We start from the raw sequence: 27,868 nt of genomic DNA on the forward strand, positions 1-27,868 counted from the left end.
GTGGCAACTGACAGTGCAGTAAGCGTTGGTTTTGTTGCTGATTTTTCCATAAATTTAGGCTGGTCCGGGAGCCCTTAACTTGGTCCCAGGGGCTGAGACGCGGGGTGCAGGCGCCAGCAGGGTGCCTGAGGAGGGAGCGGGGCCAGGCGCTGGGGTCAGGCCGGCTCAGGCCGCGTGCGTGCAGCGTGTTCGCCGCCGGCGGGGTTCCAGTCTGGGCTTGGAGTTGGGGTCCAGGTGGGTGATCACAGGCGCCGTGATGCCTCCTGGGGACTTTGGTAGCGCGGATCGGAGGTGGGGGCGCTCTGTGAGTGCTGCGGCCCTGTGGAGTTGGGCAGAGCCCTGGTGTCCGCTGACCGTGCAGACCTCGGCGTGGGTCCGCCCAGATTGGCGCCTCCCAGGCTAGGCCTGAGGTCCGCGGCAGCTCGGTTGCGGAGCATGTCTTGCAGATGGGAGACTCCAGAGATGCGTAGGACTTAAGTCTAGAAAGTTGCTTCTGAAGTTGCTAAGAAGAGTTGGTTTTCTTTCCGTCCTGCTTTGTAGGAAGCTCCGTTGCCTATTCAGAGAGGCAGAAGGAAAAGTAAAGAGGGGGTTAGGCGAATGATTTACAGCCTCCATTTATTTTTTAAATTAAGGTGTACAGAACCATGGAGTATATGACAGAATCCACCGACCGCAGCCCTGGACACATGTGAGTTGTGACACTTTATCCCTTTTCAATTTTAAGATCTTACAGTGAGTTCATGAAACGTACTGTCATAACAGGGGAAAACTTTTGGTGGTAGTGGTGAGAGAGATTTTTAAAATCATAAATGGGAAAAATGAAAGTCTTATTTCTGAAGAAAATCGAATTCATGTTTAGTTCTAATATTTGTTCCAGTAAATACATGCTTAAGGTTAAAATAAGGGTTGGGGATATAGCTCAGTTGGAAGAGTGCATGCCTCACATGTACAAAACCTTGGATTCAATCCTCCGCACCACACAAAATTAAAAAAAAAAAGGTTAAAATATTCCCTATGCATCTTGTAGATGACACTGTCCAATATGTAGCCACTAACCATGTGTGTCTATTTAAATTTAATTTGAATAAAGTTGAATACTCGATTGCTCTGTCATACTAGCTACATTTCAGATGGTCAGTAGCCAGCATTGGAAGAGTATCAAATTTTCTTTTGGAGAATACTGATCTGTATCAATGATTCTGAAACTTTCTGCTCCCAATATACTTAGAATTATGATAATCCAATCACGTATAATGGATCACTTCATTGATAAACTTCGTATCCTATTTTAAAAACAAGTTTTCCTCTGGGTAGGTGTGTGTGTGTGTGTGTGTGTTTTGTGAATTGCTTTTGGAGTATATTGCTCTCTAATGGCACTACCTATTGGCATATCCATTGTCCCTCAAAACTTTAAGATACACATTCTTTCTTTTTTTTTTTTGCGTGTGTGTGTGTGTGTGTGTGTGTGAGATACCTTCCAAAAAGCTATGAGGTCCTTTGTAGGTCCTACTATTACATTTGCAATTGTGCAATTTATTGTGTTTTTATTGGTAAAAATTAATATGCATGTTTGTGTCTGTATAGAAAATGTTTGGAAGGATATATGTAAATGGTAAATTATGGGTGGTCTTGGTTGGGTATGGTAAAGAGAACTTTTTTTTTGCATTTTTAATATTTAAGTATTTGATATTGAGATTAGTGCAAGTTTGTATTTTCTATCAGTGTGTCTCTATTCACTTTAATGAGGCATAGTGACATTTATTTTTAGTAGAAAAAGTTTATTCATATCTTTACTGGCTATTTAAATGTGAATTTAAATTAAAAGAATTTAGCTCCTGGTGACTGCACTAGTCACTGCAGGTGACTCACTTGCCATGTGTGGCTTATGGCTATCTTATTGAACTGAACAGAAATAGAATATATCTATCTTTATATGAAGTTTTGTTGGACAGTGTTCACTCTCTAGACCCTTAGGACATCTGCTGTATTTTAAGAATTATAGCCATCCTTGATTTTTTTTTTACCCCTTTCTTTGTTTCAATGGCAGTAGGCTATTTATCTAATGTATCTTTTCTTTTTTATGTATTTAATTATGTATAGCAGAATGCATTTTGATTCATAGTATACAATTGCAGCATAACTTTACATTTCTATGGTTGTACTATCTACCATATCTTTGAAGATTGCTGTTTCTATGTAATGTTTTCATAAAAGGGCATTAATATGGCCTGATTTCAAATCTTTTGTTTGGTAGCTTTTTTATAACTAGTATGTTTAAAAATAAATTTGAAAAATTTATCATTTATTTTTTCAAGCTTGTGCTGTGAGTGTGGTGTCCTGATTAGTCCAAATCCTGCCAATATTTGTGTGGCTTGTTTGCGAAGTAAAGTAGACATCAGTCAAGGTATTCCGAAACAGGTCTCAATTTCTTTCTGCAAACAATGTCAAAGGTACAGTGCATTACTATTTTACCTTACTTAAAAGTTGGAATTTATATAGAGACCCATTGAGATATGCTGAGATTATACAAAAATACACAGAATAAAGCATACGCAATTTAATTTTTACTTTAGAATTTGTGTTTTATGGTGTAATTTTTAGTTTGCTCTACTAATCTGGTAAGATGTAAAGGTATTTGAATCTGTTCTTTTTCTGTTCAAGAATTTAATAGATTTGATGCATGTAGTTGATAGATAAGAGTTGGTGTCTATAAGGGTGAGAACAGATTATTAAAGATATGTTACCTTTATGTCCTTGAGGTTGTTTCTTTAGGAGCTATGTATGATTAAAAAAAAGCACTTCATGTTTTTAACTAATGTAGCAATGTGTTTTAATTAAAATGACTATAGTTGTTGGAAAAGATAAGTAAATCATCTGAAATGGTCTAAAATAAAAACTGAATTTGAAGGCAGAAGGCTTCTGAAAGTTTATGTTTCATTCCCTCTTTATTTCCTTTATTGGCTTAAATGGCTTATATGCAGTAGGCCATTGAGAAACACAAAACTGGCTAGTGATTTCTCAAAGGGATTGGGAAAGAGTCTAGTACTCTACTTCTTTTGTGTATATGAAGAGGAGGTTCAAGGACTTCTGAGAAAATTCAAAAATTCTTCTCAGAAAAGTAGTTCTGTATACATAGCTTTATAGACACATGAAATTGTGTGTGCTATTTTAGGGATTTAACAGTGTGCAAACCTGGCAAGTGTGATAATTTATTACAAATATTTGCTATTCTTAAAAGCATGGTGGAGTTTTAAAAGTAGTAGACAAAGATATAAGGAGGCCTAATTTGTCTTGGATTTCTTACAAAATAGTTTCTTGAAATTCTTGGTAACTCATCATCTCTGTTTTCTCACCAGAATGAAGGAATTTTATTAGGTGATTTGGGAAACCCTTTTTATCTCCAAACGTGTGCTTATAAGCAAAGGGGAATCTGTATAATGTTTTTAATAAAACCTTGGAAAGTGAAAATCTAAATTTTCAACTCTTGAAGTAATAAGACCATATTAATAGGCTATTTCAGATTGGCTTTCTCAGTCAGAATTTTGCTTTTATAATACTAGAGCTGTTTGGGTTAATGCTTCAGAGAAACCTTGGGTGTTATTAATCCTGGTTAATAATTATTATTACATCTGAATACTCAGATGAAAATTTTCGTTTTTCCTTGAGATATTGAATTTCAGTGTTTTATCTTCTTAGATATTTTCAGCCACCGGGAACTTGGGTACAGTGTGCTTTAGAATCCAGGGAACTTCTTGCTTTGTGTTTGAAAAAAAATCAAAACTCCTTTGAGTAAGGTAGGTCAAACAACTAAAATCAGTATTTATAGATACCACTTGATTAAAACTCAGAAAATCTAGGTACAGTGGGTTTTTCAAAAGTAACTGTTAAATGCCACTATTGTTACCAGTATTACCCCACTATAAATGCTTTCATTTAAAAATTTTTTATTCTTATATACTCACACAAACACACACACACACACACACACACACTTTTTTAAAATGGAAAATGAAATTATCTTTTTGTTTTGAAAGAATCAATTATTATTTATTTAGAATCTTCTTCTGTGTACTATTAATTTTTCTGAAAATCTTTATAAAACTGTCACTATACATCCATAATTAAGTAGATTGCAGTATTAGGACTGTGCTATTTGGTTACTCTTTATTTCATTTGTTGGTCTGGAAAGAAAATTGCCTATTTTCAAGTCAATGCATAAATGTCTCCAAAAAAATACAATTTGTTTCTAGAGTCCTAACTATTTCTTGACATGCACTTTCAATTTTCTTTGTTAAAATTTTAGACTCACTTCTACCATGTATGTTTTTAATTGAAATGAAATCTTTCAGTTTGAAGGCTTTTCTGATTCCTTTAAGCTCTGATATAATTTCATGTGCTAGTTCTTTGAAATTCATCCCTTTATTTCCTCGCCACCCTGTAATTTTTGTTGTCAAATGTTGGCCTTCTTGGCTTAAAACTTTGTTTTTTCCTTCATATTTACTTTTCCCCCTATGTTCTTGACAGTTTCCTTTACTTTATCTTCCATTATTTCTTTCTGTTATTTCTCCCAGCAGTATTATTTTTAAGTTCTGGAATCTTTCATGTTCTTGATGCATTTTGTCTTTGAATTTTTTCTAGGGAGTTTGAACAGGTTGAGTATTCCATATCTGAAATGCTTGGAACAAGAATTGTTTCAGATTTCTGAGTTTAAGATTTTTTTAATATTTGCATGAGTTTACTGTGTTATCTTAGGAAAGAGACCTAAGTTTAAACACAAAATTCATTTATGTTTCATATACACCTTGTACACATAGCCTGGAGATAATTTGATATAATATTTTAAGTAATCTTGTGTTTTATGGTGTGGAATTTTCCATTTGTGGCATAATGCCAGTGCTATGAATGTTTTGGATTTTGAAGCACTTTGGATTTTAAATTTTCAAACTGTGGAATGCTCAACCTGTGGTAGGATATTTTTAGATGGACCCAATATCTTTATGTTTATTTATTTATTTTTATGTGGTTCTGAGGATCGAACCCAGGGCCTCACACATATGAGGCAAGCACTTTACCACTGAGCTACAACCCCAGCCCTGTGGTATGATATTTTTAAAACTTAACATCTGTTCCCTGATTTTTCTATTTTTTTGTGTTTCTTAGTTTTTCAGTTTTATACTTCATCTTTTGCCAAGTGTCTCATGAGTCTTAATAATTTGTTAATTCCTTCAGTGGATATTTAATAAGTAACAGGTATGTACCAAACTGCTTTTGGTATTGGGGACATGGTAGTGATTAAGAGAGAGAATCCCTGTTTTAGCTTCTGTTTTAGTTTAGGGGAGGGAGTGGTATGTAGAATAAGCAATGATTAAAATAAGTATGTTATATAGCATATTAAAAAGTATGAGTTTTGTGCAAAAAAAAAAAAAAACTAGGAAGGAAATAATTATTAATGGAAGAGTTGCAATTTAAAATAGGGAGTCTGGGGAGACCTCACTGAGAAGGTGACCTTTGAATAAACATTAAAGATGGTAAGAGAGGGAGCTGTGTAGAAATCTGATGGAAAAGCATTCTGGATAAAGCAAAACAAGAAATATAGAGACCAGAGGTGAGATCACATCTGTGTGGTTAGAGTGGAGTGGTGAGAGGAAAAGTAGTTGAGATGAAGTCAAATAAATTAGGGAATGGCAGAGTATATCTGGCCTTATAGGCCTTTGTGAGGATTGGTTTTTACATCAAATGTAATAGATGTAAAGGGTAGAATAGTGATATGGTTCAGTTTGTTAGTTCTCTAGCTGTTGGTTTAGAATAAAAGTGGGCTGTGCAGTAAAGGTAGAAGCATTGGCCTTAGGAAGTGATTGTAATAATACTGAGAAATGATGGTTTGGGATCAGAAATGGAGATGGTGGGAAGTGGACAGATTCTGGGTCTGATTTGAAGCTGGGCAGTGCATCTACTGATGTAGCTGGATGGGTGTGTAAGAGGTAGAAGAGTTAAAGATAACTTCCACTGTTTTCAATTTGAGCAGCCTGCAGGAGGGAGTTACCATTAGTGAGGTAAGAAAGGCTTTAAGGGGAATAGGTCAGAGTGGGGGAGATAGGAGCTCATCTGTAACTGATACTTTGATGTCCATTAGACATTTAAGTAGCAATATTGAGTGGGCAGCTAGATAAATAAGCAGGATAGTAGTCTACACTAGAGATAAAGAATTTGAGGTATAGGTACTATTTAAAGCCATAAATTGGATACGATTATCTAGGAAGTTTAGATTGAGAAGGGAAGAAACTGGAGTACTGAATTCTGGAGTCCTTTAATGATAAAATATTAGGAAGATAAGGAGTAACCAGCAGAGGGGACTCAAAGGAACTGCTAGAGAGGCAGGAAAATTAGATGAGTGTGATATTCTAGAAGGCAAGGGGGAGTGTTTTAAGAAAAGGGAGTTGTTGGCTATGTGTTTTGCAGTGGTGAGTTTTATAGAATGTGGAGGTTATTAGTTAACTCTGGAAACAATTTCTGTTTAGTGGTGATGTTAAAGATGTGCTTTAAGTGGAAGTGAAAGAAAGGGAGAAGGAATTGGAGGCAGTAGATATAGATAGTTCTTTTGAGATTTGCTGCAGAAAGACTCAAAGAAATGGAGCAGTGATTGGAGAGGGGAATTGAGGAAGAGGAAGGAATTAGGGAAAATAAAAGATGTAAGATGTGAATCAGTATAATTGTAAGCTCTGGAAATGACAATATACAAAGGGAGATTTTTGTTGAGCTGCAAGGAAACAATAATTGGCTGGAGGTGCCCTTTAAGAGTAGAAAGAGAGAAAATATAACAGATAGTGGAAGAATACATTTGTTTGTTCTTTCATTATCTAGTACTTACTCTTATGGGTACAGTTTTGGAAGCCTGGAACATCTAATGGGACATTCTAGGTGTTGATGTTGTTAGTAACATAGGCAGTTCATCTGTGGTAACAGGAAAGATGTTGGTAAGTGGGAGCTTCTGGAAATTTTCTTCTAAAAAAGCAGAAGCATGGGCCGTAGCTATGAGGGAAGAGCTATTAGATGTTTGAAGAGAGGAGAAGATTTAAAATAGTCCTAGGAAAGTAGAAGAGGGAATGTATTAGAACAATGTTGTATGGGTGCTGGGCATTATTGACAGTTACTGTTGATGATGCATAGAGCAGGCAAAGCATTTTTCATAAACTAAATTATGATTTAGCCTAGTCATTATAGTGAAGTTAAATAGGTACCAAGGGAATTGAGAATGTATGCATGGGAATAATTTTGATGAATGGTTTGGAAATAGGATGGAAATGAGTAGATGAAGACTATGAGAGGTAGTGAAAGAGTGATAGGATGAATGGATTTTCTGGTGTTGGATTGAAAGATTTTTGGTGCCTAGGAATAGAGGTAATGAGCTAGAGAGAAGTGGTAGTCAGTGACTAGGATGTTTGGAATTAAGATCTTAGAGAAGTTGTAGTTATTGGTGATAAAGGGAAATAATACTAGAGATAGGAAGGAAAAAAATATCCTGGGGCAATAGAACTTAAAGAATGGAGGAGTTAGGGTGTATGGACATAGAAATTGCTAAATATTAATATTGTTGGAAAGACTAACAGTGATCCAGGAGAAATTTCTCAAATCCTTGAGAAATGAGAGCAAGCAGTATAACGATTAACAGATAACTATACCAAAAAGAGTGTTAAGTGGTAGAGTTTGATGACTTTCGATTTAGTCTGTATTGAAGGAGAATGCAGGGAGAATGGTCTGGCATTAGCAACGAAGAGCAAAGAATACATCTGTCTTGCTTCTGGTCTGATGATAGGAAGAGAATGGAAAAAAAAAATCAGTCAATATTTTCATCAGCTATAGGGAGCAATGTAATTAGGGGATTTAGAAGTTGAAAGGAATGTTCAGGAAAATGGTTGAGGACTTAGGAGGTTTATTAGCAAGTATTGGGTTCTACAGAGTACAGTGAAAGGGTTACAGGATCTGAGAGGAAATGTTAGATGAGGACAGAATAGGATGTATGTGGAACCATATGAAAATCAGAGTATGGGAAATGAGGGGTGACTGAGGTGTCTGGGACTGTGGTACAGTAGGATGAAAAGGCCCAGTAAGATTAATGAGTTGTGGTTGTTTAAGGACAGTTAGTGTGGTGATGCTGGGTTGTGGAATGCTGAGGTGGCTAACAAGGACCCTATCTCCATTCCATAGAGGGAGACTGTAGGAATAGGAATCTGCTTATTACTTAGTACCTGGCAGCTTGTTAACTGCTAGGTTTGCTTTAGAGGAGCCAGTTATATGAGGAAGGTTTTACTCTGTAGTCCTGCATCTACACTTGCTAGATTTGTTCTCATCAGACAGTACTTGATAAAATTATAAGTCTGCTTTCTCATACCTTCCAGATCTGTTATATACAGCACAGATTTTTCCATAGATCAATATGTATCATAATATTCATTAAACAAATCCACTTGGATATCTTAGATATGCCATGAATTTAAATGTCTGAAGCTAAGTGCAACATTTTTTTCCAATTAAATCTGTTATTTGTGTCAGAAAAGTTGTGCTACCTCGTTGCCCAAGTTGGATACTTGGTAATCATTCTAAAGCTTGTTCTCTTCCTCTTGGCCAAATTCACTTACTAAATTCTGTGGATTTTATCCCTTGAGTAGCTCTTGCATTTTCTTCTTATTTCTAATTCTTCTCAGTTAAAGTTATCTACAACTCTTGCTCAGATTATTGCAACATCCTACATTCTTGTTCTCCCACTCACCTTATTCCCAAACCCCACCTCTAGTTATATTCAGTTACTCAAATATAGTGAATTGTTTTTGGCCCCTGAAAGTACTACAGATTTGGCAGTGAGTTAGATTGGGAAGTGAGTTACAGTGGTGGATTCAGTATTTAATGCATGAAACTTCTTTTAATGAATGTCGTTTAAAAAAAAAAAGCTACAGACTTTATGAGAGAATAATTGAAGTGGAAACTTTTATTCATGGATTTTCTCCTAAGTAATGTGGCCACCAATTCTTTGCTTTCTTTTAAAAAATGTAATTTCCATTAGATCAGTACACTTACGAGGAAATGATTTTTCCTATGCAGATAACTTTGTTTCTTGGATTGTATCAATTGCACTAATACAGCCATTAGTTTGTCCTTTTATTTACTGCTATTGTTACCATACCCCGATGATGAAACTTTTTTTATAGTGATGCTAATCACAGATTCTTTAAAACTTTTTATGAAGTCTGTTTATTAATGAGTTATTATTTCTTTTTTTTCCTTCAGGTAGGAACTTATGTTTCTTTTTGTATATGTTTTGTTGAAGGTATGCCTTGTAGATGCAGGCTTTGTTTGGACTGAGCCCCATTCTAAAAGACTTAAAGTTAAATTGACTATTCAAAAAGAGGTAAGTTATACATTATTTTTTAAACATGGTTAAGGTGCAGGAAATGACAATGAGGGTGTAGCAAGTTATTTTATATCTTAAACAGCATAAAAGGAAAAGTGTATTTTTAGTTTTAGTCCTTTGTTTTACTTTGATCATCTGTACAAATGATTGGTCACTAATAAGAGCAGCTGTTGCTCATTATTAGTGGTTTAAATAATTTGTCAGAAGAACTAAAGTAAAAACATGGGCTAAGGTAATGATTCTGAAACTTGGCTGATCATCATAATGACTCACAGTAACTAAATCACAATCTCTGGATGTGAGGACCTGGAATCTATATATATCTTTCTTTCCTCTTTTTTATTTTCTTTTCTTTGGTGCTGGATGAACCCAGGGTTTTGTGCATGCTATCACTAACCCTAACCCTCAACCCTGTCTGTATAGCTAAAAAGCTCAGGTGAGTTTTGATTTGTTATGCTGGGAAACTATTAATTAAAGAATAATTTCCTTTTATGAATTTTCCTTGTCTTATTTTTCCTTCTAAGTGTGAATTCTCTGTTTCCATTCAAAGAAAGTACACACTTACGTACACACGTGCACATACACACATGTATACACATTCTTTAGAGAATGTCCTTACAGTCATTTCAACTAAAGGTAGATTTAAAATGTTGATCTAATAAATCTTAAGAATTAAAACCTGCATATCTATCTTGAAGTAACTTTTTGTCTTTAAACTTGACATATGGATATCCCCAAAACATCCATAAAAAATATTTTAAATTAATTATTAAAACATTTTGTAAAAAAGGTATTTATCATGAAACAGTACTGTAAGAATGAGGGAATGTAACTGTTTTTTTTTCCCCAGGTGATGAATGGTGCTATACTTTAGCAAGTGTTTGTGGTGGATTATGTTGTTCAGTCCCAAATGTGCGGAGATTGCCACAGAGTAGAAGCCAAGGATTTCTGGAAGGCGGTGATTCAAGTCAGGCAAAAGGTAATGAGAAACAGATGAGTAAATTCTACATTGTATTTAATCTTTGTCAATTATGAACAGCTAGTAAAAAAAACCTCTTTTCCCTTCTTTCCAAGTTCTTTAAGCACCAGGAATTCTAGATCCCTGGAGCATTCACCTTTAGAAATAGATTATTCTTTTTACCTTTTAGGTAATCTTTAAAGGTTGTTTTTATTTGAAAAATCAATGTGCTATACCTATAGATGGTATATGTGTACCATATTTATAAGTGGCTTATTTTGGTGTTCAGTTTATTGATTAAATAATGCTTTTATATGTAGACTTCACACAAAAAAAACATTCTACTATCTGGAACAGTTGATTCTGAAATATGGAATGCATCAGAATACACTTCGAATCAAAGAGATTCATGGTGAGTTAAAATTTAAAAGAACTCTAATTTGTATTAACCTACTTATCTTTACTGATAACATCTGGATTGGTACTATCCAAAAAACCTTTGTTAGGAAGAAAACAATCTTAGTTTTCTATCTGTACTCTCCAGTATAGAAGTTACTAGCTACATGAGTATCTGAAAGATGGCTGGTGCAACTGAGGAGCTGAGTTTGGAATTTTCTTCTATTTTAATTTAAAATTACATTAAATTTATGTTTTTGGGGGGTGTAGAAAATCAATTTTATTCCACATTTTTTTAATCAGAGCATTTTAATTGTATGTAGTATTTGGGTTCATTTTGACAAAATTGTACATACTGGAAATATGATTTCAATCCCCATTCCCCTTATTTCCTCCTCTTCTCCCTCCCCCTTTTCTCCTTTCTTTACTGATCTTCCTTTTTATTTGTTTGTTTGTTTATTTGTTTATTTATTTATTTATTTTTGGTACTGGGGATTAAACTTCGGGGGTGCTTTCCCACTGACCCACATCCCAAACCCTTGTTTATTTATTTTTGATTGTTACTTTCTACATATACATAAAGATGAAATTCCTTTGAGTACATTTTTATATGTATGTAACATGGTTTTGTTAAATTCATTTCCATTTCCTTTCTCCTTCTGTCTCTCCTTCTCTCCCCCACCCCCTTTTTCTCCTACTGATTTTCCCTAAATCCTTATATCGGATTCCCTCCCCTCCGCCTTCTTTCCCTTATTTTGTTCTAGCTTCCACATATAAGAGAAAACATTCAACTCTTAATTTTCTGAGTCTGGCTTATTAAATTTACATTTTAATATAAGTTTATATTTAATTTACATGTGGCTAGTGGCTACTGTGTTGGATATCACATATCTAGAAGCATGATTGTTTTTCCTTGATGTTCTCCTTCTGTCCCAGTTCAAGACATTTATTAAGCATTTGAATTGTGATAGATGCCATTCAGGTTTCTTAGGACATAAAGATGAATGAATATTTATTTCTGCCCTCCATAGGCTGCTTAACTTGGCCACTAGAAGAGTAAACCAGTAATATACATTAATGTAGTATAGAGGGTGATAGAAAATTATATTATTAAAATGTAAATTTAATAAGCCAGACTCATAGTCTAAATTTGTGAAATGTGGCTTAGTGAATACTTATTGTGGATAAGGTACCTTATTGGCTAGTCATCAGACAAAAATAATAACTTTTTCTATGTAACTTTTTTCTGGTAATTCTTTGGGGGATAGAGAGACTCAAATAGTCTGATTAAGGATGCAAAACCCTGTTATAGTTTATTGCCATGGTAGACATATCCTCACACAGAATTTTTAGTGGCAAAAGAATTGAATACATTTTCTAATTACTTTCTTTTTTTGGGGGGTAGGGTACTGGGGATTGAACTCATGGATACTTGGCCTCTGAACCACATCCCCAGCCCTATTTTGTATTTTTATTTAGAGACTGGGTCTCACTGAGTTGCTTACTTGGTTAATACCTTGCTTTTGCTGAGCCTGGCTTTGAACTCGCAATCCTCCTTTTTCAGCCTCCCAAGCTGCTGGAACTACAGGCATGTGCCACTATGCCTGGCTATTTTATTCATTTTTAAATTGTGTTATTTATCTTCTTATTGAATTCTAAGTTCTTTAATATATTCTACATATAGGTGAAAGTTCCTTAACAGGTATATAATTTGTAAATACTTCCTGTGGGTTATCTTTTCACATTCTTTAGAGTAAACTTTAAAGCACAGAAGTTTTTAGTTTTGACATAGTCCAGTTTATTATTTTGTTACTTGATATTTTGATGTTATATATCTAAGAAAAATTTTGTCCAACCAATATCATGAAGATTGATTCCCATATTTTCCCCCAAATTTCATAGTTTTAGGTTATATTTATGTCTGATCAATTTTTTTGTTATTATTTATTCTAATTTGTTATACATCATGACAGAATGAAGTTCATTTCATATTACACATAGAGCACAGTTTTTCAAGTCACTGGTTGTGTGTGAAGTATTTTCACATCATTCCTGTTTCATACATGTACTGAGGGTAATGATGTCTAACTCATTCTACCATCATTCCTACCCCCTTGCTCTTCCCTTCTCCTCCCTCTTTTCCCTTTCTAAAGTTCCTCCATTCCTCCCTTGTCTCCTCCACCCCCTGTTATTACTTTCAAAACAAAAAGTGCCATAGGTTTAATAACCCTTCTTTTATAATCTAGAGAATATTTTTTCTGTTTATTCTTGGTTTGATTTAAATAATCTTTGGCTTGTTTCTTTATTTATAGTGTTATTTATAAAATAGCACTCAAAAAATTCCAGCATGGAAGTGTATATAAAGGACCTCCACTTCATCTTTATCTACCTGTCATCCCTATATATAGCATTACTCCTTAAAATAAGATATGCTTTGTTTATAAATTGTGATAGCAATGGTTTTCCCTCAAGTGAGATCATTCTGTAATGTTCTATGACTTGCTGTCCTATTTAAGATATTTGGAAACTTCCCACAACTTTGCCTATAGTTCTGTTTCATTACTATGTGGTATTCCTTAATCAGTGTGTATTTTAATTTAATTATTTCTTCATTAATGGACTTACAAGTTAGTCCGTTATTTGCTGCTACAAGCAGACTGTAATATCCTTATATGTTTATCTTTGTACATATGTAGTGGGTTTCTTTGGGATTGACTTAAAGAATTAGAATTATTGGACAATATGCAAATGTTAAATTTTATATACACTAATAGATTGTCTTCCAAATTAATACCTTTTTTTTTTGGTACCAGGTACTTTTTTTTTTGAACCCAGAGGCACTTACACTGAGCCATATCCCCAGCCCTTTTTATTTTGAGACAGGGTCTCACTAAGCTGCCTAGGGCCTTGCTAAGTTGTTGAGGCTGGTTTTGAACTTGTGATCCTCCTGCCTCCTGAGTTGCTGGGATTAGTTGTGTGCTGCACCTGGCTCATTTTCTTAATGGTGTCCTTTGAATTGTGGAAGTTTTGAATCTTGATGAAGTCCAATTTATCAAGTTTTTTTTCTGTTATACTTTTGGTGTTGTGCTTAAGAACTGTTTGTCTAATTAAGTTCACAGAAATGTTCTCCTATATTTTCTTTCATTAATTTTAGCTCTTATGTTTAGGCCTTTCCTCTTTTGAGTTCATTTTTGTGCAGGATGTGAAATAAGTGTGTAAATTTGTCTTTTCATGTAGATGTCTTTGTCCCAATTAAAAGACTATCCTTTCCTTTGTCAGAGATCTACTAACTAAATAGATCTCTGGTTTGTTTCTGGGATATTATTTGCTCCATTGATTTATATATCTGTCCTTATGCCAATACCACACTGTCTTGATTACTTAGTGTGAGTCCTATGAATTTGTTCATTTTCTTCAATCTTGTTTTAGCAATTATGGATAATTTTATTTTCCTATTTTGTTATTTACAAGAATGTCTCTTAATATTTCTTATTGGGTTTGCTTTTAGCTTTCTCTTTGCTGATAGTTTTTAATGTTATTGCATTATTAACAGATTAATATGATTTTAGCTGTCTGGGATTTATTGAAGCTTTTTTTTAAAAATTACTTTCTTTTTTGCTTCTCAAGTCTCAGGATTCTGGTTATCTTCTTGGTAGCTTTTGTTATATAAATATTTGTTAAATTTGTTACATAAAATAATTCTCTCTTTTTTTTTTTTTTTTTTTTGTTCTAGGGATTGAAAACAAGGTCTTACAAAAGTTAGGAAAGCACTGTACCACTGAGTTACATCCCCAACATTTTTTTCTTTTCTTTTTGGTTACTGGGGTTGAACTCAGAGGTGCTTTACCACTGAGCTACATTCCCAGCCATTTTTATTTAATATTTTGAGACAGAGTCTTGCTAAGTTGCTTTAGGGCTTTGGTAAATTGCTGAGGCTGTCCTCAAACTTTGCAACCCTCCTGCCTCTGCCCTGCAAATCACTGGGATTTCCCAGTGTATGCCACTATACTCAGCTTTTTCTTATTTTTTAAATTTTTGGATAGGGTCTCATTAAGTTGCTCAGGCTGGCTTCAGACTTGCTGTCCTCCTGCCTTAGCTTCCCAAGTGTCTGGGATTAATTGCATGCACTATCACACTGAGCTACTCTTTGTCCCTGCCCCCACAACCATCCTTTTTTCCCCCTAGAATTAAAATTATCCATCTTGTTTTCATTTGTCTCTCCTTTTGCCAAATAAATTTTAAGTGACATTCCTAATATTTTAAATATTTTGATTTTGTGTATTATGGATTTGTGATAATAGTCACATTAACAGGAAAATCTGTTTTGCAGAAATATTTTCATAAAGCTTTTTTTTTTTTTAAAGATGGTCTGGATTTCTATTATTCCTCAAAACAACATGCTCAGAAGATGGTAGAATTTCTTCAGTGTACAGTTCCCTGTAGGTATGTTGTGAATCTAAATGTGACGTAAGTTCAAGGACCTGGAAATGGGTATAGGTTAAATATATTCGTTAAGAGATACATTTGCTAATGTGTATGTAAGAATTTCCTTTGGAGAGTTAGACCTAACTCTGTAGTGCTGAACCATTGATCAACTGTATTTAAATGAAAAGAGAAAGGAAAGATGGGTTAAGAGGGCTTTTAGTAAAGATTCATAGAGGAGGTAGTAATTACTCTCCAAAGATGGGGAAAATTTTCATAGTTGGAATTTATATCAAAAGGTGAGTTTACGATGAACAAAGACATGGTGATGGGCATTAGCATGGATTTTAACAGAGGCTATATAGAGTAGATGATCTGAGCCATTGACATGTTGTGGAGGTTTTAAGTAGAGAAGGTTGAAAGTCATCAGTATATAGTCATAGGTTTTGAAATACAAGTAGATGAAATTAGGCTTTACCATAGCAGGCATCAGGAAGCTATTTAAGAACTTAGACAGTGATAATTGATTCAATGAAATTTGATACTCCTGAGTCTATGTAAGTAAAGACCTTTGCCTATTAACTTTTTTTCTTAATAGATACAAAGCATCACAAAGACTGATCTCTCAGGATATTCATAGTAACACATATAATTACAAAAGCACTTTTTCTGTGGAAATTGTTCCAATATGCAAGGTACATTTTTTCATTTAATTGATATCTTTAAGAGTTCAGTAATTAATTGGTTGATATGTGATTCATAGTTCCTGGTTTCCTTCAGAGGTGGTCAAATATTTAGACTTTCTTAAATGACTTCTGACACATTCAGCCTTGTTAAAAAAGATAAGGGTAATCATGCTTTTAATTATGAATTAACATGTCTTTCATTTTGGTGTATTAAGATGAAAGATCTGGTTGTGATTTTATAAGTTCCTATTCCTGAAAATTTGTGACCCTAGAGAATATATGGACAGCTCTATGAAACGTTGAATTAAAATAAATGACATTTTTAAACAAACAAGTGAGCCATTTTGTGGGACCTGTGCAAACAACTGGTAAGATAAATAATATTGTGGAAATGAGGTCACAGGATTATTTTTATTTGAAAAGATAATCTGAATAAAACATTTGGATTGTAGATTGTTATTTCATTTAGTTATAAGAAAATAAAACCTTCAAGAATATCAATGAATTAAAATTCAACAGTTATTGATCATCTTAGACTATATACTAAGGATAATGTAGCTAGAGGTTTCTACTATGTACGAACTTACATATCAGTATTAAATCATGTGTAATGGTTAACTGCTGTGATTTTTTTGTAACCGTTCTACATAAAGTTATTATTTAGATACTGTGGTATTTTTCATTTTATTCATGTCTATAAATGAAGTAAGCCCTATCATATTTGAAAATGAGGAAACAAGTGTGGTGAGCTTAGATGAGTTTCCCAAAATTTTATAACCACAAAATGATAAAACCAGGATTTATACCCAGGTCTGTGACTTTAAAACTTTTACCAGGAATGAAATGATATCCTAATATAGCATTGGCAGACTTTCTGTAAAGACCATTTAGTAAATATTTTCCATTTTTAGGATATATAATCTCTTGTTACTAGTCAGTTTTGCTGTTGTTGCATATCAGTATCCATGAATAACATGAAAGTCAGGGATATGTCCTAGCAAGGCTTTCCAAAAAACAAGCATGGGCCAAATTTATCCTGAGTGCCATTTTTTACTAACCCCTGGTTTAAAACTGAACCCAAAGCCAGGAAAATAGGAATTTAGTTAGGAAAACATAGTTACACCTGGGTATTAACTGCTTTGAGTGACTCATACAAGTATCTAGGGGAATGTGCAGTGTGAAGTACTGCTGTATTTTGTATCTATAGGGAATTGGTTCTGAATAAAACATTTGGGCCCCTGTAGTTCCTTATATAAAATGGTATAGTATTTGAATATAATCTATTCATATCCTCCTTTATACTTTAAAACCACTTCTAGATTACTTCTACCTAATATAATGTAAACACTGTGTGAACATTTGTCGTAGTGTATTGTTTAGGAAATGATGACAAGAAAAAAAGTATATACATGTTCATTACAAGTGCAGTTTTTTAAAAAATATTTTTGATTCTGCATTGTGTTGAATCTTCAGATGTGGAACATGTGATATGGAGGGCTAACTGTATCATTTCATTTCTTTTTTGGAAAACCAAGGTTTGAGAGGAACTTGTATGCGCATAGTGTTCCTTCAGTGGAGGAATCTATGGATGTGAATAGATCCTTTATACACACACACTCACTTTTTTGGTACCAGGGATTGGACTCAGGGGCACTCAACCTCTGGGCCACATCCTAGCCCTTTTTTGTGTATTATTTAGAGACAGGGTCTCACTGAGTTGCTTAATGCCTCACTAAGTTGCTGAAGCTGGGTTTGAACTCATAGTCGTCCAGATCTTCCTGTCTCAGCCTCCTGAGCCACTGGGATAATAGGCATGTGCCCTTGTTAAATGTTAATGTTGTTTAAAAACATAATTATATTACTAGTTACTATAATATATCCCAGTATACATCTGGTTCGGAAGATAGAGCAATTAAATCTTTGATTAACATATTGGTACATGTAACCATTTAAGACAAACATTGTTCCTTAGAAATTTTTATGGATATTAAAAGAATTCACAAGTCGATTTAGAAAATTGTTCTGCTCCTGATGTTACACTTTACTTAGGAAGTACACTATAACTAACATTTAAAGTGGTAAGCAAACTGCAATAAAATTGAAGTAATCTTAACAGTTTGGAAGTTAGGTCCTAAAAGACTTTTTTTTTTTTTTTTTTTTTTTTTAAAGCATTTTAATTAAGGCAAACATGCCTGTCTTAAGATATAGCTTATCTTTAATTTAAGGTAAGGTTTGATTCTTTTATTTAGATCCCTTGTGGGTACAAGAGTGAAAACTAACATTTTGGTTGGGCAAGTACAGTTGGATTGAGTTTACATTAATGTGTTTTTGGTGACTTATTTAGAACTTATATCATTTAAAATGTTATTCTGTTGCCTAGGATAATGTTGTCTGTCTGTCTCCAAAACTGGCACAAAGTCTGGGAAATATGAACCAGATCTGTGTATGTATTCGAGTAACTAGTGCCATCCATCTTATAGATCCAAACACCCTACAAGGTAAGTATAGAAACTAAATTTGCCTTGACAGTTTTGTCCTGCATGGTGGGCAATAATAATTTATATTATTAATTTTGTTCTCAATAATTTTATGTTGAAGAGCCAGTTAAAATTTGTACTGTTTAATATTTATGAAACACTGGAATTATAAACTATTTTACTAGTTACCCTTGTATTTTTTATTTAAGGAAACGATTCCAAGAGTTTTAATAGATTTCCTATTGCATGTCATGAATTTTTACTAAAATTGACTTATTTGCCTCATTTAGTTTTTGTGACTATTACTACTACTACTAATAAATAATAATAAAAAAATAATAAATTTATTGCTATATTTCAGTATATGACAAGTATTTTAAATTTTGGAACATGTGACCTTTTGTGACCTGTTGGAACATTTAGTTTGCATGTGGAGTTTTAATAATTTACTAACATTATCATAGATCATTTATTTACTTTCTCTTTGTAAAAAAAAAAAAAAACACGTATTTTTTAAAAAGGCCTCATGGTAGGTGTCTCAGTATTTGACTATATCTCGTACTTAATTTTTTTTCATAAGTTTCCTGTAATAAAACTTGAGTATATTTTGATATGTACTTAAAGTCATTCATATCCTTATCAATTACAGTTCATCAGTTAAAGATCTGTAGTACTAGAGTAGACATTGTTTATCTGTCATTAGAACTAGGCCTTAGTTCCCATAAACTAAGCAACTAAAATGTTGATGTGTTTCTAAAATAAAATGCCAGCACATGAAACAAGTATGCACCTGGTTGAATCTGATTTTATTTAAAAGCCACTTAGCCCTTTAGCATTCTGATTTAAAAACTACTTAAGCTGTGTTTGACACCTGTTAGTTCTTTACAAGTTTGAGAGTGAGTTGGCATTGTCGTTCCTGTTTATCAGTTAGTATATACTATCTCCTCCCTAGTTAACAAATTTAATGACTCTTTGAAATACATCAGTTCTTTGTCTTTTCGTTTTCTGTGTTTATTTTTAGTTGCAGATATTGACGGGAGCACTTTCTGGAGTCATCCTTTCAATAGTTTATGCCATCCCAAACAGCTGGAGGAGTTTATTGTGATGGAATGCAGCATTGTTCGAGATGTAAAACGCAATGCAGGTGCTGGAATGATATCAAAAAAGGTAAGCTATATCCTACCCCTCCTCCTTTTTTTTTTTCCATCTTAACTTTTGTTTCAGTCCTTCTTTCTTTTATCTTTTTTAACTTATTTATAATTCCAAAATGTGGAGTCCAAATAAAAGTAGCACCACATTAGGTTAAAGTGCATTTTTATAATTTTTCTCTTTTGTGTTGAAAAAAAGTTTTAAAATATTTATTCCATTTTTATAAGAAAGCATTTTCTTTGTTTTTGTAGAGGAGGATCAAATGACTAACCTTTTTGACTTTTCAAAATCATTACTGAATACCAATAGTTAAATAGTTTCTATCTTGAAAATATAGGAATATTTTCTTACACAATCAGTGTATCATGATCATACCTATAATTGTTTAGTCTATGTGCAGATTTCATTATATTCCCCAAAGTATCTTTTATGGTTTACTTAAACTAGTATCCAATTTGGGACCACAAATTATGTGAATATTATAATAAAATAGTCTTCTTTCCCCCAACCCCCATTTTTTGTTGTTGTTTCTTGTGGTCATAATACTGACTTGTTTATACAATACAACATTTATTTTGTAGAGTACTCTGTCCTTCTCAGTCTTTCTTTTTTCTCATGGTGTCATTTAACTTGCTCTTAATCTCTTGTATTTCCTCTAACCTGAAAACTGAGTATAAACAATTGGCCGAGGGGCTGGGGTTGTGGCTCAGTGGTAGTGTGCTTGCCTTGGACGCGTGGGGTGCTGGGTTCAATCCTTAGCACCACATAAATAAATAAAATAATAAAATAAAGGCATTATGTCCATCTACAACTAAAAAAAAAAAAAAATTTAAAAAAAGAAAAGAATTGGCTGAGTTTAGGTTAAATATTTTTGCCAGACTCTTTGAAAGGTGATGCTGTATACTTTTTATGGTATTATATTGAGACAAGTCATGTCTGTTTTATTGGCTAAAATGGTGATAGCAGATCCCTTCATTATAGTAGGATGTTTTTCCCCCTTGTAACCAGCAAGTATTCTGTTGAATGGTACTGTCACAATATGTACATATCAAGTTCTTATTATTATCTGTGTGTGAGTGTGTGTGTGTTTAGTATTTAGCATTTTTGCCAAAATTAATTATTTTATTTAGTATACAGTGGTGACCTTTCTATTATTTCTTCTACATTTATTAGCCAACATTCTTTATTTCTTTATTTATTTTTAGAGAGAGAGAGAGAGAATTTTTTTTTTTAATATTTATTTTTAGTTTTCGGCGGACACAACATCTTTGTTTGTATGTGGCGCTGAGGATTGAACCCGGGCTGCACGCATGCCAGGCGAGCGCCCTACCGTTTGAGCCGCATCTCCAGCCCCAACATTCTTTATTAAGGAAGAGCTCTCCATTATCTCAAGGCTATATGGTTTCCTGAAATGTTTTTCTTCTGCACTAATTCTTAATTCTTTCTCTTGACATTTTCAGAATAAGGAGATAGTCTAGTTCTCTTTCAGTGGTGAAAATATGTTTAACTTATTTCTTTATTTGAAAGTGTCTCTTTCTCTGGGCTGAGGATGTGGCTCAAGCGGTAGCACGCTCACTTGAAAGTGTCTCTTTCTCTATGATTATCATGATCTTATGAAGTTATATGTATTTACTATATTTTTTCTTTTAAAATATTTAGATTGCCCTAAATTTAGGCAGTGAGAGCTCCTTCAGAATGGTTCCTATGTTTTTTTGAGATGGCTTTCTTAGTCTGAATGCATTGATTTCTGTGAAAGCACAAAACAGCATCCAGGTGTTCTAAAATCACATTGTATGATACTTAACCCATATCTGAAATAAGTTTTTCAGGGATAAAAGTCAGATTTCTTTTAGTGTGTATATAGTATTTAGATACCTCTAATCTGGATTCTTTTTTTGCAGGGGTGGGGAGGGGGTACCAGGGATTGAACTCAAGGGCACTCGACGATCGAGCCACATCCCTAGCCCTGTTTTATATTTTATTTAGAGACAGGGTCTCACTGAATTGCTTAGTGCCTTGCTTTTGCTGAGGCTGGCTTTGAATTTGCTATCCTCCTGCCTCAGCCTCCCTGCCTCAGCCTCCCGAGCTGCTAGGGTGGCATACATGCGCTACCACACCCGGCTTCCAATCTGGTTTCCAAGGATGCTCACTTCCTTTGAGTTAATACTGCTTTTTGAGACAAAAATAATTTCTGATTATTTGGGGAAAAAAATCACTGAAAATAGAAGACAGAATACTTTCTATGTATTTATTTAAAAAATAATATAGTTAAGAGCTAACTTTTCATCTATAATATAGAAAAACCAGATAGTAGAGCTAACTTTTCATCTATAATATAGAAAAACCAGATAGTATGTTTTCTTGATTTTGAAAAAATGCATTTAAGTAGAACAGTTCTTAAGTCTGTTATAATTAGGACCAATATAAGAACTAGAAAGTGAATCCTGTTAAATAGAACTTAGTCTTTCTGGTAATTCCCTTTTTTTGTCCGTTGTTTCCATACCTGAGACCTGTATTTTATTTCAGTTTCTTCCTTCTACAGCATCCTCTTTTCATCTCTTTAAGTTTCTTTAATTTTACTATTGACTTTTAGTTTTTTTTGTTGTTGTTGTTGTTAATAATCCACTTTACTTGGTTTATCTGTGTTAGTAAATGGTTGGCATGGACTATGTTTAATTCAGTCTTGAAGTTTAAAATGTCAGTTAAAAGTGCTTGTAAAATCTTACATTGGAAAGTGAAAGTGAGTTAAAGTTTTCTACTTTAAACTTTCAAATTTAAGCAGGATATTGTTTCTGCAACAAATAGTTTTTTAAAAATTATACTGTGAACTAGTGTAATATCCCAAAATTAATTTGAAGGTCTGGATTCTGTAGGGATACACTACTGGGATTTCATTCAAGATTGTTTTGTTTGAACACTGTTTTTCTTTTTGAAGCTTTGTGTTAAAGAAGTGTTTGCTTAGAATATTTTCTTGCTTTAAGATTTTCCTACCTTTATTTTATTTTCCCAGTCTGTATGCCCAATCTCCCTGTGAGAAACATTTCTTTCAAAAAGTCTTTATGTATTTTTCAGAGGAGATTGTTAATGTTTTATAAGAGCCTTAAACTTGTAACAAATCAATTATTTGTTCTTATGATTGCCTTCTGAGTCTTTTTTGATACTCATTATTCAGTAATTTATTAATTATTGACAGTGTTTCAGAGATCTGGAAAAAAATCTTTAAAATGAAAACTAGAAAACTAAAAATCAATTTGGCATTTAATTTTTCTATGAGATACTTCTTGAGTTATGTTCAGATTATTGAAAAATACATTTTCTTTCCTGTTAAGCATACCCTTGGTGAAGTCTGGGTACAGAAAACATCTGAAATGAATACAGATAAGCAGTATTTTTGTCGTACTCATTTGGGACACCTTCTAAATCCTGGAGACCTGGTTTTGGGGTTTGTATTATTTTATAATATTTTAAACTGCCAATTAGCATTAGAGATTTTCTTTGGGAGCCAATAGAGCTACCTAAAACACTAAAGTTGCTCATTCCAAAAAAGATTTTTTAAGAGTTTTTTTGGAGTCTTAATAACTTATTTTTTTATATTTATCTAAATTAAACTGTGGAATTGGACAGAAGCTTGTTGTTGTTGTGTTTTGGCCATCATCTAAAAGAGTCATTTGTTCTAAGATTTTGGTAATTGACTCCTGAATGTATATAGTTCAATCCATATTTGCAGCTTTTTTGGGGAGTGGGTAGTTTTTTATTGTGCACATGCTCTCCTCAATATTTTACTTTTAAGAAATGGTAGCCAAATCTGCAAAGTGTTTATAAAGACATGGAACAATCCTTTCTTAATCAAAGCTAATCAGTGTGCTTTAAAGATTGCTTTTACTCTGAGGATTTCATTTCCTTTCACTGGAGAATGGGGGTATTTTTATTTTTTTTTTATTCATTTCTACCGAATCCTAAAGTTAGATGGATATATATCTGTGTTTTGTCTTTAACAAAAAGCATATAGTAAGGTACACAATAATGGATAATATGTGAAAGTCAGGTATTTCTTTTCTGGAATGTGAAGAAATGTGTTCACTGTATAGTAAATCGCAAAGCTTTAAAGTGAAAAACATTAAATGTTTGACTTCAGAGAAAGTTTTAAGTGATATCCCTAAAATAAAAAATTTTACATACAAAGGGAAATAGCAAGTTTTTCCTTGTTTGGATTTCAGGTTTGATTTGGCCAACTGTAACTTAAATGATGAGCATGTCAACAAAATGAACTCAGAGAGAGTTCCAGATGTGGTAAGGCTTTAGATATTTTTTTTCTTTTTTTTTCCTGCGTTAAAGAGGACTCTTGTAATTCTTATGAAAGAGCTGCATGAGTTCACACTTTTGAAAATAACAAATCAACTTAGAGATTTCTTTTAAAGTATAGTTAAGGCATAATAGCAGAAATATTCATTTTAAATCATTTTTTTTAAGTGGGATAAATTCAAGATTTGATTTTTTTGTTGTTAACTATTTAAAATTTTATTCTCTGTCAAAATACTTAGTACTTATCTATAGAGCAAAAATAAGTTTGTAGCTAGAAATGATGATTTTTAGAATTTACTCATGTTTTCTCTTACCCAAGTTTAGCATATTTCATGTATATTGTCCAGGTAAGAAGACATTTAGAGTTAGAGTTCAGGTTTGATTTGGCCAACTGTAAAATGTAATTGCAGTTGAAAATAATCATATTATCAGGTCTCGGATAAAAACTATTGTGAAAGTCTGTTAAGTTCAAACATGATAAAGAATAATGAACAATAGTTAATGAAATTGGTATGAAAGACCCTATCTCCTAGTTGCTTACCTTTTGAAAAGCAATGTCCAAAATAAAGTCATAGTAAAAGAAAGATACCCTCCTTCCTACATCTACCACCATCACCCAGTTATATTTTAAGTAACTAATGAAATTAGTAAATAGAAGGACGATTTGGATGTAACACAGTAGATATTTCTAACAAGGTCATAAGAGGAAATCATGAAGGTATTATAAGGTTTGTGTTTTATAAAATTATTTTCACCTATTAACTCCACAGCATTAATGTTTTCTAAGATATCCTGTTGTGTAAGTGGGAATGAAAGAAAGAAAAAGTGCCTATGATATTTCAAGACGATTCATATGAATCGTAGCTGAAAATTGAAGTTCAAGTTAAAAAAAAACTATAGATTTTTGGTGATAAAAATTTTATATTCAGTCTCTAGAAAATTTCACTTAGTAATTTTAAGTTATACAAATAGTACGCAGATGTATTCTCACATAAATACATGGAGAAAAGTTATAAAAGCCCCCCTGATAATGCCTCTTGGTCCCTACCTTTCTCTTAACTGTCTAGTTTGAAGGCTTCCTTGGCATTCCTATAAATTTTCATATTTTAACTTTATTGGATTTTTGTTGTCCGACTGTAGTTCTTATGGTTTATAACTTTGCAGATATTTCTGTTATAGGTATTAATCAAGAAAAGCTATGACCGTACCAAACGTCAGCGTCGTAGAAACTGGAAACTGAAAGAACTTGCAAGAGATAGAGAAAACATGGATACAGATGATGAAAGGTCCCACTTTTCTTTTATCCTTAAATGTTGTCTTAGAGAAAATCCTTAGAATAAATTGATTTTATATTGTAAAGAAATAGGCATCACACAGTTAGTTGATCCTTGCACTCAGTATTAAGATTTCTATTGGATTTCTATCAAGGTATTGATGGAATAAATTTAAGAGAATGTAACACAGATTAGTAATTATTTCCTGAGTTATTACCTTGTAATTACAGTGTTGATGTAAATAATTCAGTTCAAAAGTCAAAATATAATAAATAACAAGGATATCACAAATAGCAGATGAGTACTTACGATTTGAGATAAAAAGAAAACAGCTTTTTGAGATCAAATGTTATTTCCAAAACAACCAGAAGCAAGATAATGTATTCTAAAAAAGATTTTTGTATGACTCAAAGTGGTCTTAATGATAGTGAAATGAAGAGTTTATATAAAACTTATGAAATGTGAATTAGGAAACAGCAGTATTTCTGAAATATAATCTCACAGTTATAATATGCGTAAATATACAACTGTCAATTAGATTCTGTAAGTATGGTTTCACTGCTTCATCTGTAAAGTGAAAGTGTATTTCAACTTGGCCATAAAACTTTTTGGGGGAGGGATATCTTCTCATTGTCTTATATTTAACCTCACCTTTATATTCAGCTGTTTTTTTTTTTTTTTAATCATGTAATTTTGAAAGAAATGTTTTCAGCCTATTAGTATTGAATTGACATCCATATTTGACTTTTGTTTTTTTAAAGATGGTAATATGTAGAGCACATTACCTTGCAGTGCTGAAAATGAAGAGAACTTCATACTCTTCTTGGTGAAAGTGAAATATTTAAATTTTTTTTATCCTATAGGCAATACCAAGATTTCCTTGAAGATCTTGAAGAAGATGAGGCAATTAGAAAAAATGTCAACATCTATAGAGGTTGGTGTTTTAGGAGTGTTGAAGTCATATATTTTACCAGGGAGAGTATTTTGGGATCTTAAACTTTGATCCTTATACGTTACTTTTATTGTGAATTTTTTAAACTGCTGTCATCAAACTTTTACGAAGAAATTACTTATAGAATAGTTAAACTTACTACATTGTTTGCTATACTATATTTAATATCATTTTTTTTTTCCTAGCATGATAGCTTCTTTACTGGTAGAAATTTATTTATACATTTATTCCGTCCATTCATTCAGTGAATATTTGAATGCCAGCCCTAGGTAAAATACAAGAACTTCTAATACCATATAGTTAGATAATAAAATTAATGGTAGGGGCAGAAATTTATCTAATTTCATATTTGTATTTATTTGAAATCCTTTTTATTTTTTTCTTAGATTCAACTATACCTGTGGAGAGTGACACAGATGATGAAGGAGCACCTCGAATTAGTTTGGCTGAGATGCTTGAAGATCTTCATATTTCCCAAGATGCCACTGGTGAAGAAGGTGCATCAATGATGACATAATGAGATTATATTATAGACTGTACATCTGTGGGCTCAGGAAGTTGGAACAAAATGACCTTTTCTATGTATTGCTTCTGTGCTTCCATATGGAGAAATTTAGTTTTAGATCTGAATAAATATAACTATTTTGATTGTTTACTCTAAGCACTAAAAAGGATTGATAATTTTGAAGTTCTAGATAATAAAAGATTCAGAAGGATATAATTGTTGTTGATACTTGGGCCAATTTATGTGTGCAGTTTTATCACTTTGCTTTTTTAAAATATAAGCTACTATACTATTTTTATATATTATAGTGCTAGATTTAAAAGCTCAAATGTTGTGATTCCTTAGATGTTAACTAAATATTCAAGTATAAAACAGCTTTCACATTCTTTTTATGTTGATGGTTTTATGAGCATATGGAAGGTCATTTAAAAAAATTTATATATGTATATATATATTTAGTTGTAGATGGACACAATATCTTTATTTTGTTTATTTATTTTTATGTGGTGCTGAGGATTGAACCCAGTGCCTCACATGTGTAAGGTAAGCGCTCTACCACTGAGCCACAACCCAGTCCTGGAAGGTCATTTTTAACATGAACTTTTTAAGCACTTTGATTCACTTCAGATCATTTTTATGTCCTTAGTGAAGGAAAATTGGGATTCAGTTTGTCACTGGACACTCAAAAGGGAAGTTAATCTTTTTTTTAATTTCTTCATAAAATTAACATTTTCAAAAGCTTTTTTTGTATGGCGCTGGGGATCAAACCTGGAACTTGGCACTTGTTTGCTAAGCAGGCTACTCAGCCACTGAGTTATATTCGCAGTCTTGCAGAAGTTTTTAAACATCAACTTTTACTGTAATATAAAGAAATACAAAGAAAATGTTTACATCTTTGTAGCACATATGGAGTGGTTATTTAAAGAGCAATTTGTTCTTTTTTTTTTTTTTTGCTTGGGCCAATAGCTTAGGGTAGTAGTCTGTTTATGTCATAAAAAGTCTTTCTATTACTTCAAAGAGTTTGCTTTTAAAATTTTGGTTTACAGATTGAGAAAAAAGAAATTCTCTCTGTAAATTTCTATCATTGAACACATCACTATCAAAAAGAATATTAGATTTCAGCATGTAGATGGTAAAATAATACAAATGAAGTACGTGCTTTAAAAACTGTGTATCAGATTTGAATGTAGAATGCATTACACATGCTGAAGAAAGAGACTTGGCTTGAATTTTAGTATTACAATTCTATTTCTGTAGCAGCAGATCTTACTGTACCAAACTAAGTGCTACTTCATTAATTATATGCTTTCTGTTAAATAAAGAGATTGAGCAAGTGCTGAA

At 33.1% G+C, this 27,868-nt stretch overlaps 1 protein-coding gene across 1 annotated transcript; it reads left to right on the top strand.

Annotated features, from left to right (window-relative positions):
* Nucleotides 1–27,868, top strand: LOC124090924 (60S ribosomal export protein NMD3-like). Its single transcript, XM_046441739.2, is given in 17 exon segments — nucleotides 1–18; nucleotides 633–688; nucleotides 2,316–2,450; nucleotides 3,697–3,766; nucleotides 3,768–3,794; nucleotides 9,323–9,403; nucleotides 10,257–10,393; nucleotides 10,694–10,776; nucleotides 15,125–15,203; nucleotides 15,781–15,877; nucleotides 18,249–18,366; nucleotides 19,367–19,512; nucleotides 22,824–22,936; nucleotides 23,712–23,784; nucleotides 24,976–25,082; nucleotides 25,934–26,004; nucleotides 26,409–27,868. Coding segments are annotated over 16 exon segments (1,512 nt in total). The 5' UTR covers nucleotides 1–18; nucleotides 633–644; the 3' UTR covers nucleotides 26,540–27,868.

The sequence above is a fragment of the Marmota monax genome, unplaced genomic scaffold (genome assembly GCF_021218885.2).
Source record: "Marmota monax isolate L192 unplaced genomic scaffold, Marmota_monax_Labrador192_F-V1.1 WCK01_AAM20220418_F8-fsc01021, whole genome shotgun sequence".
Classification (NCBI taxonomy): Eukaryota; Metazoa; Chordata; class Mammalia; order Rodentia; family Sciuridae; genus Marmota; species Marmota monax.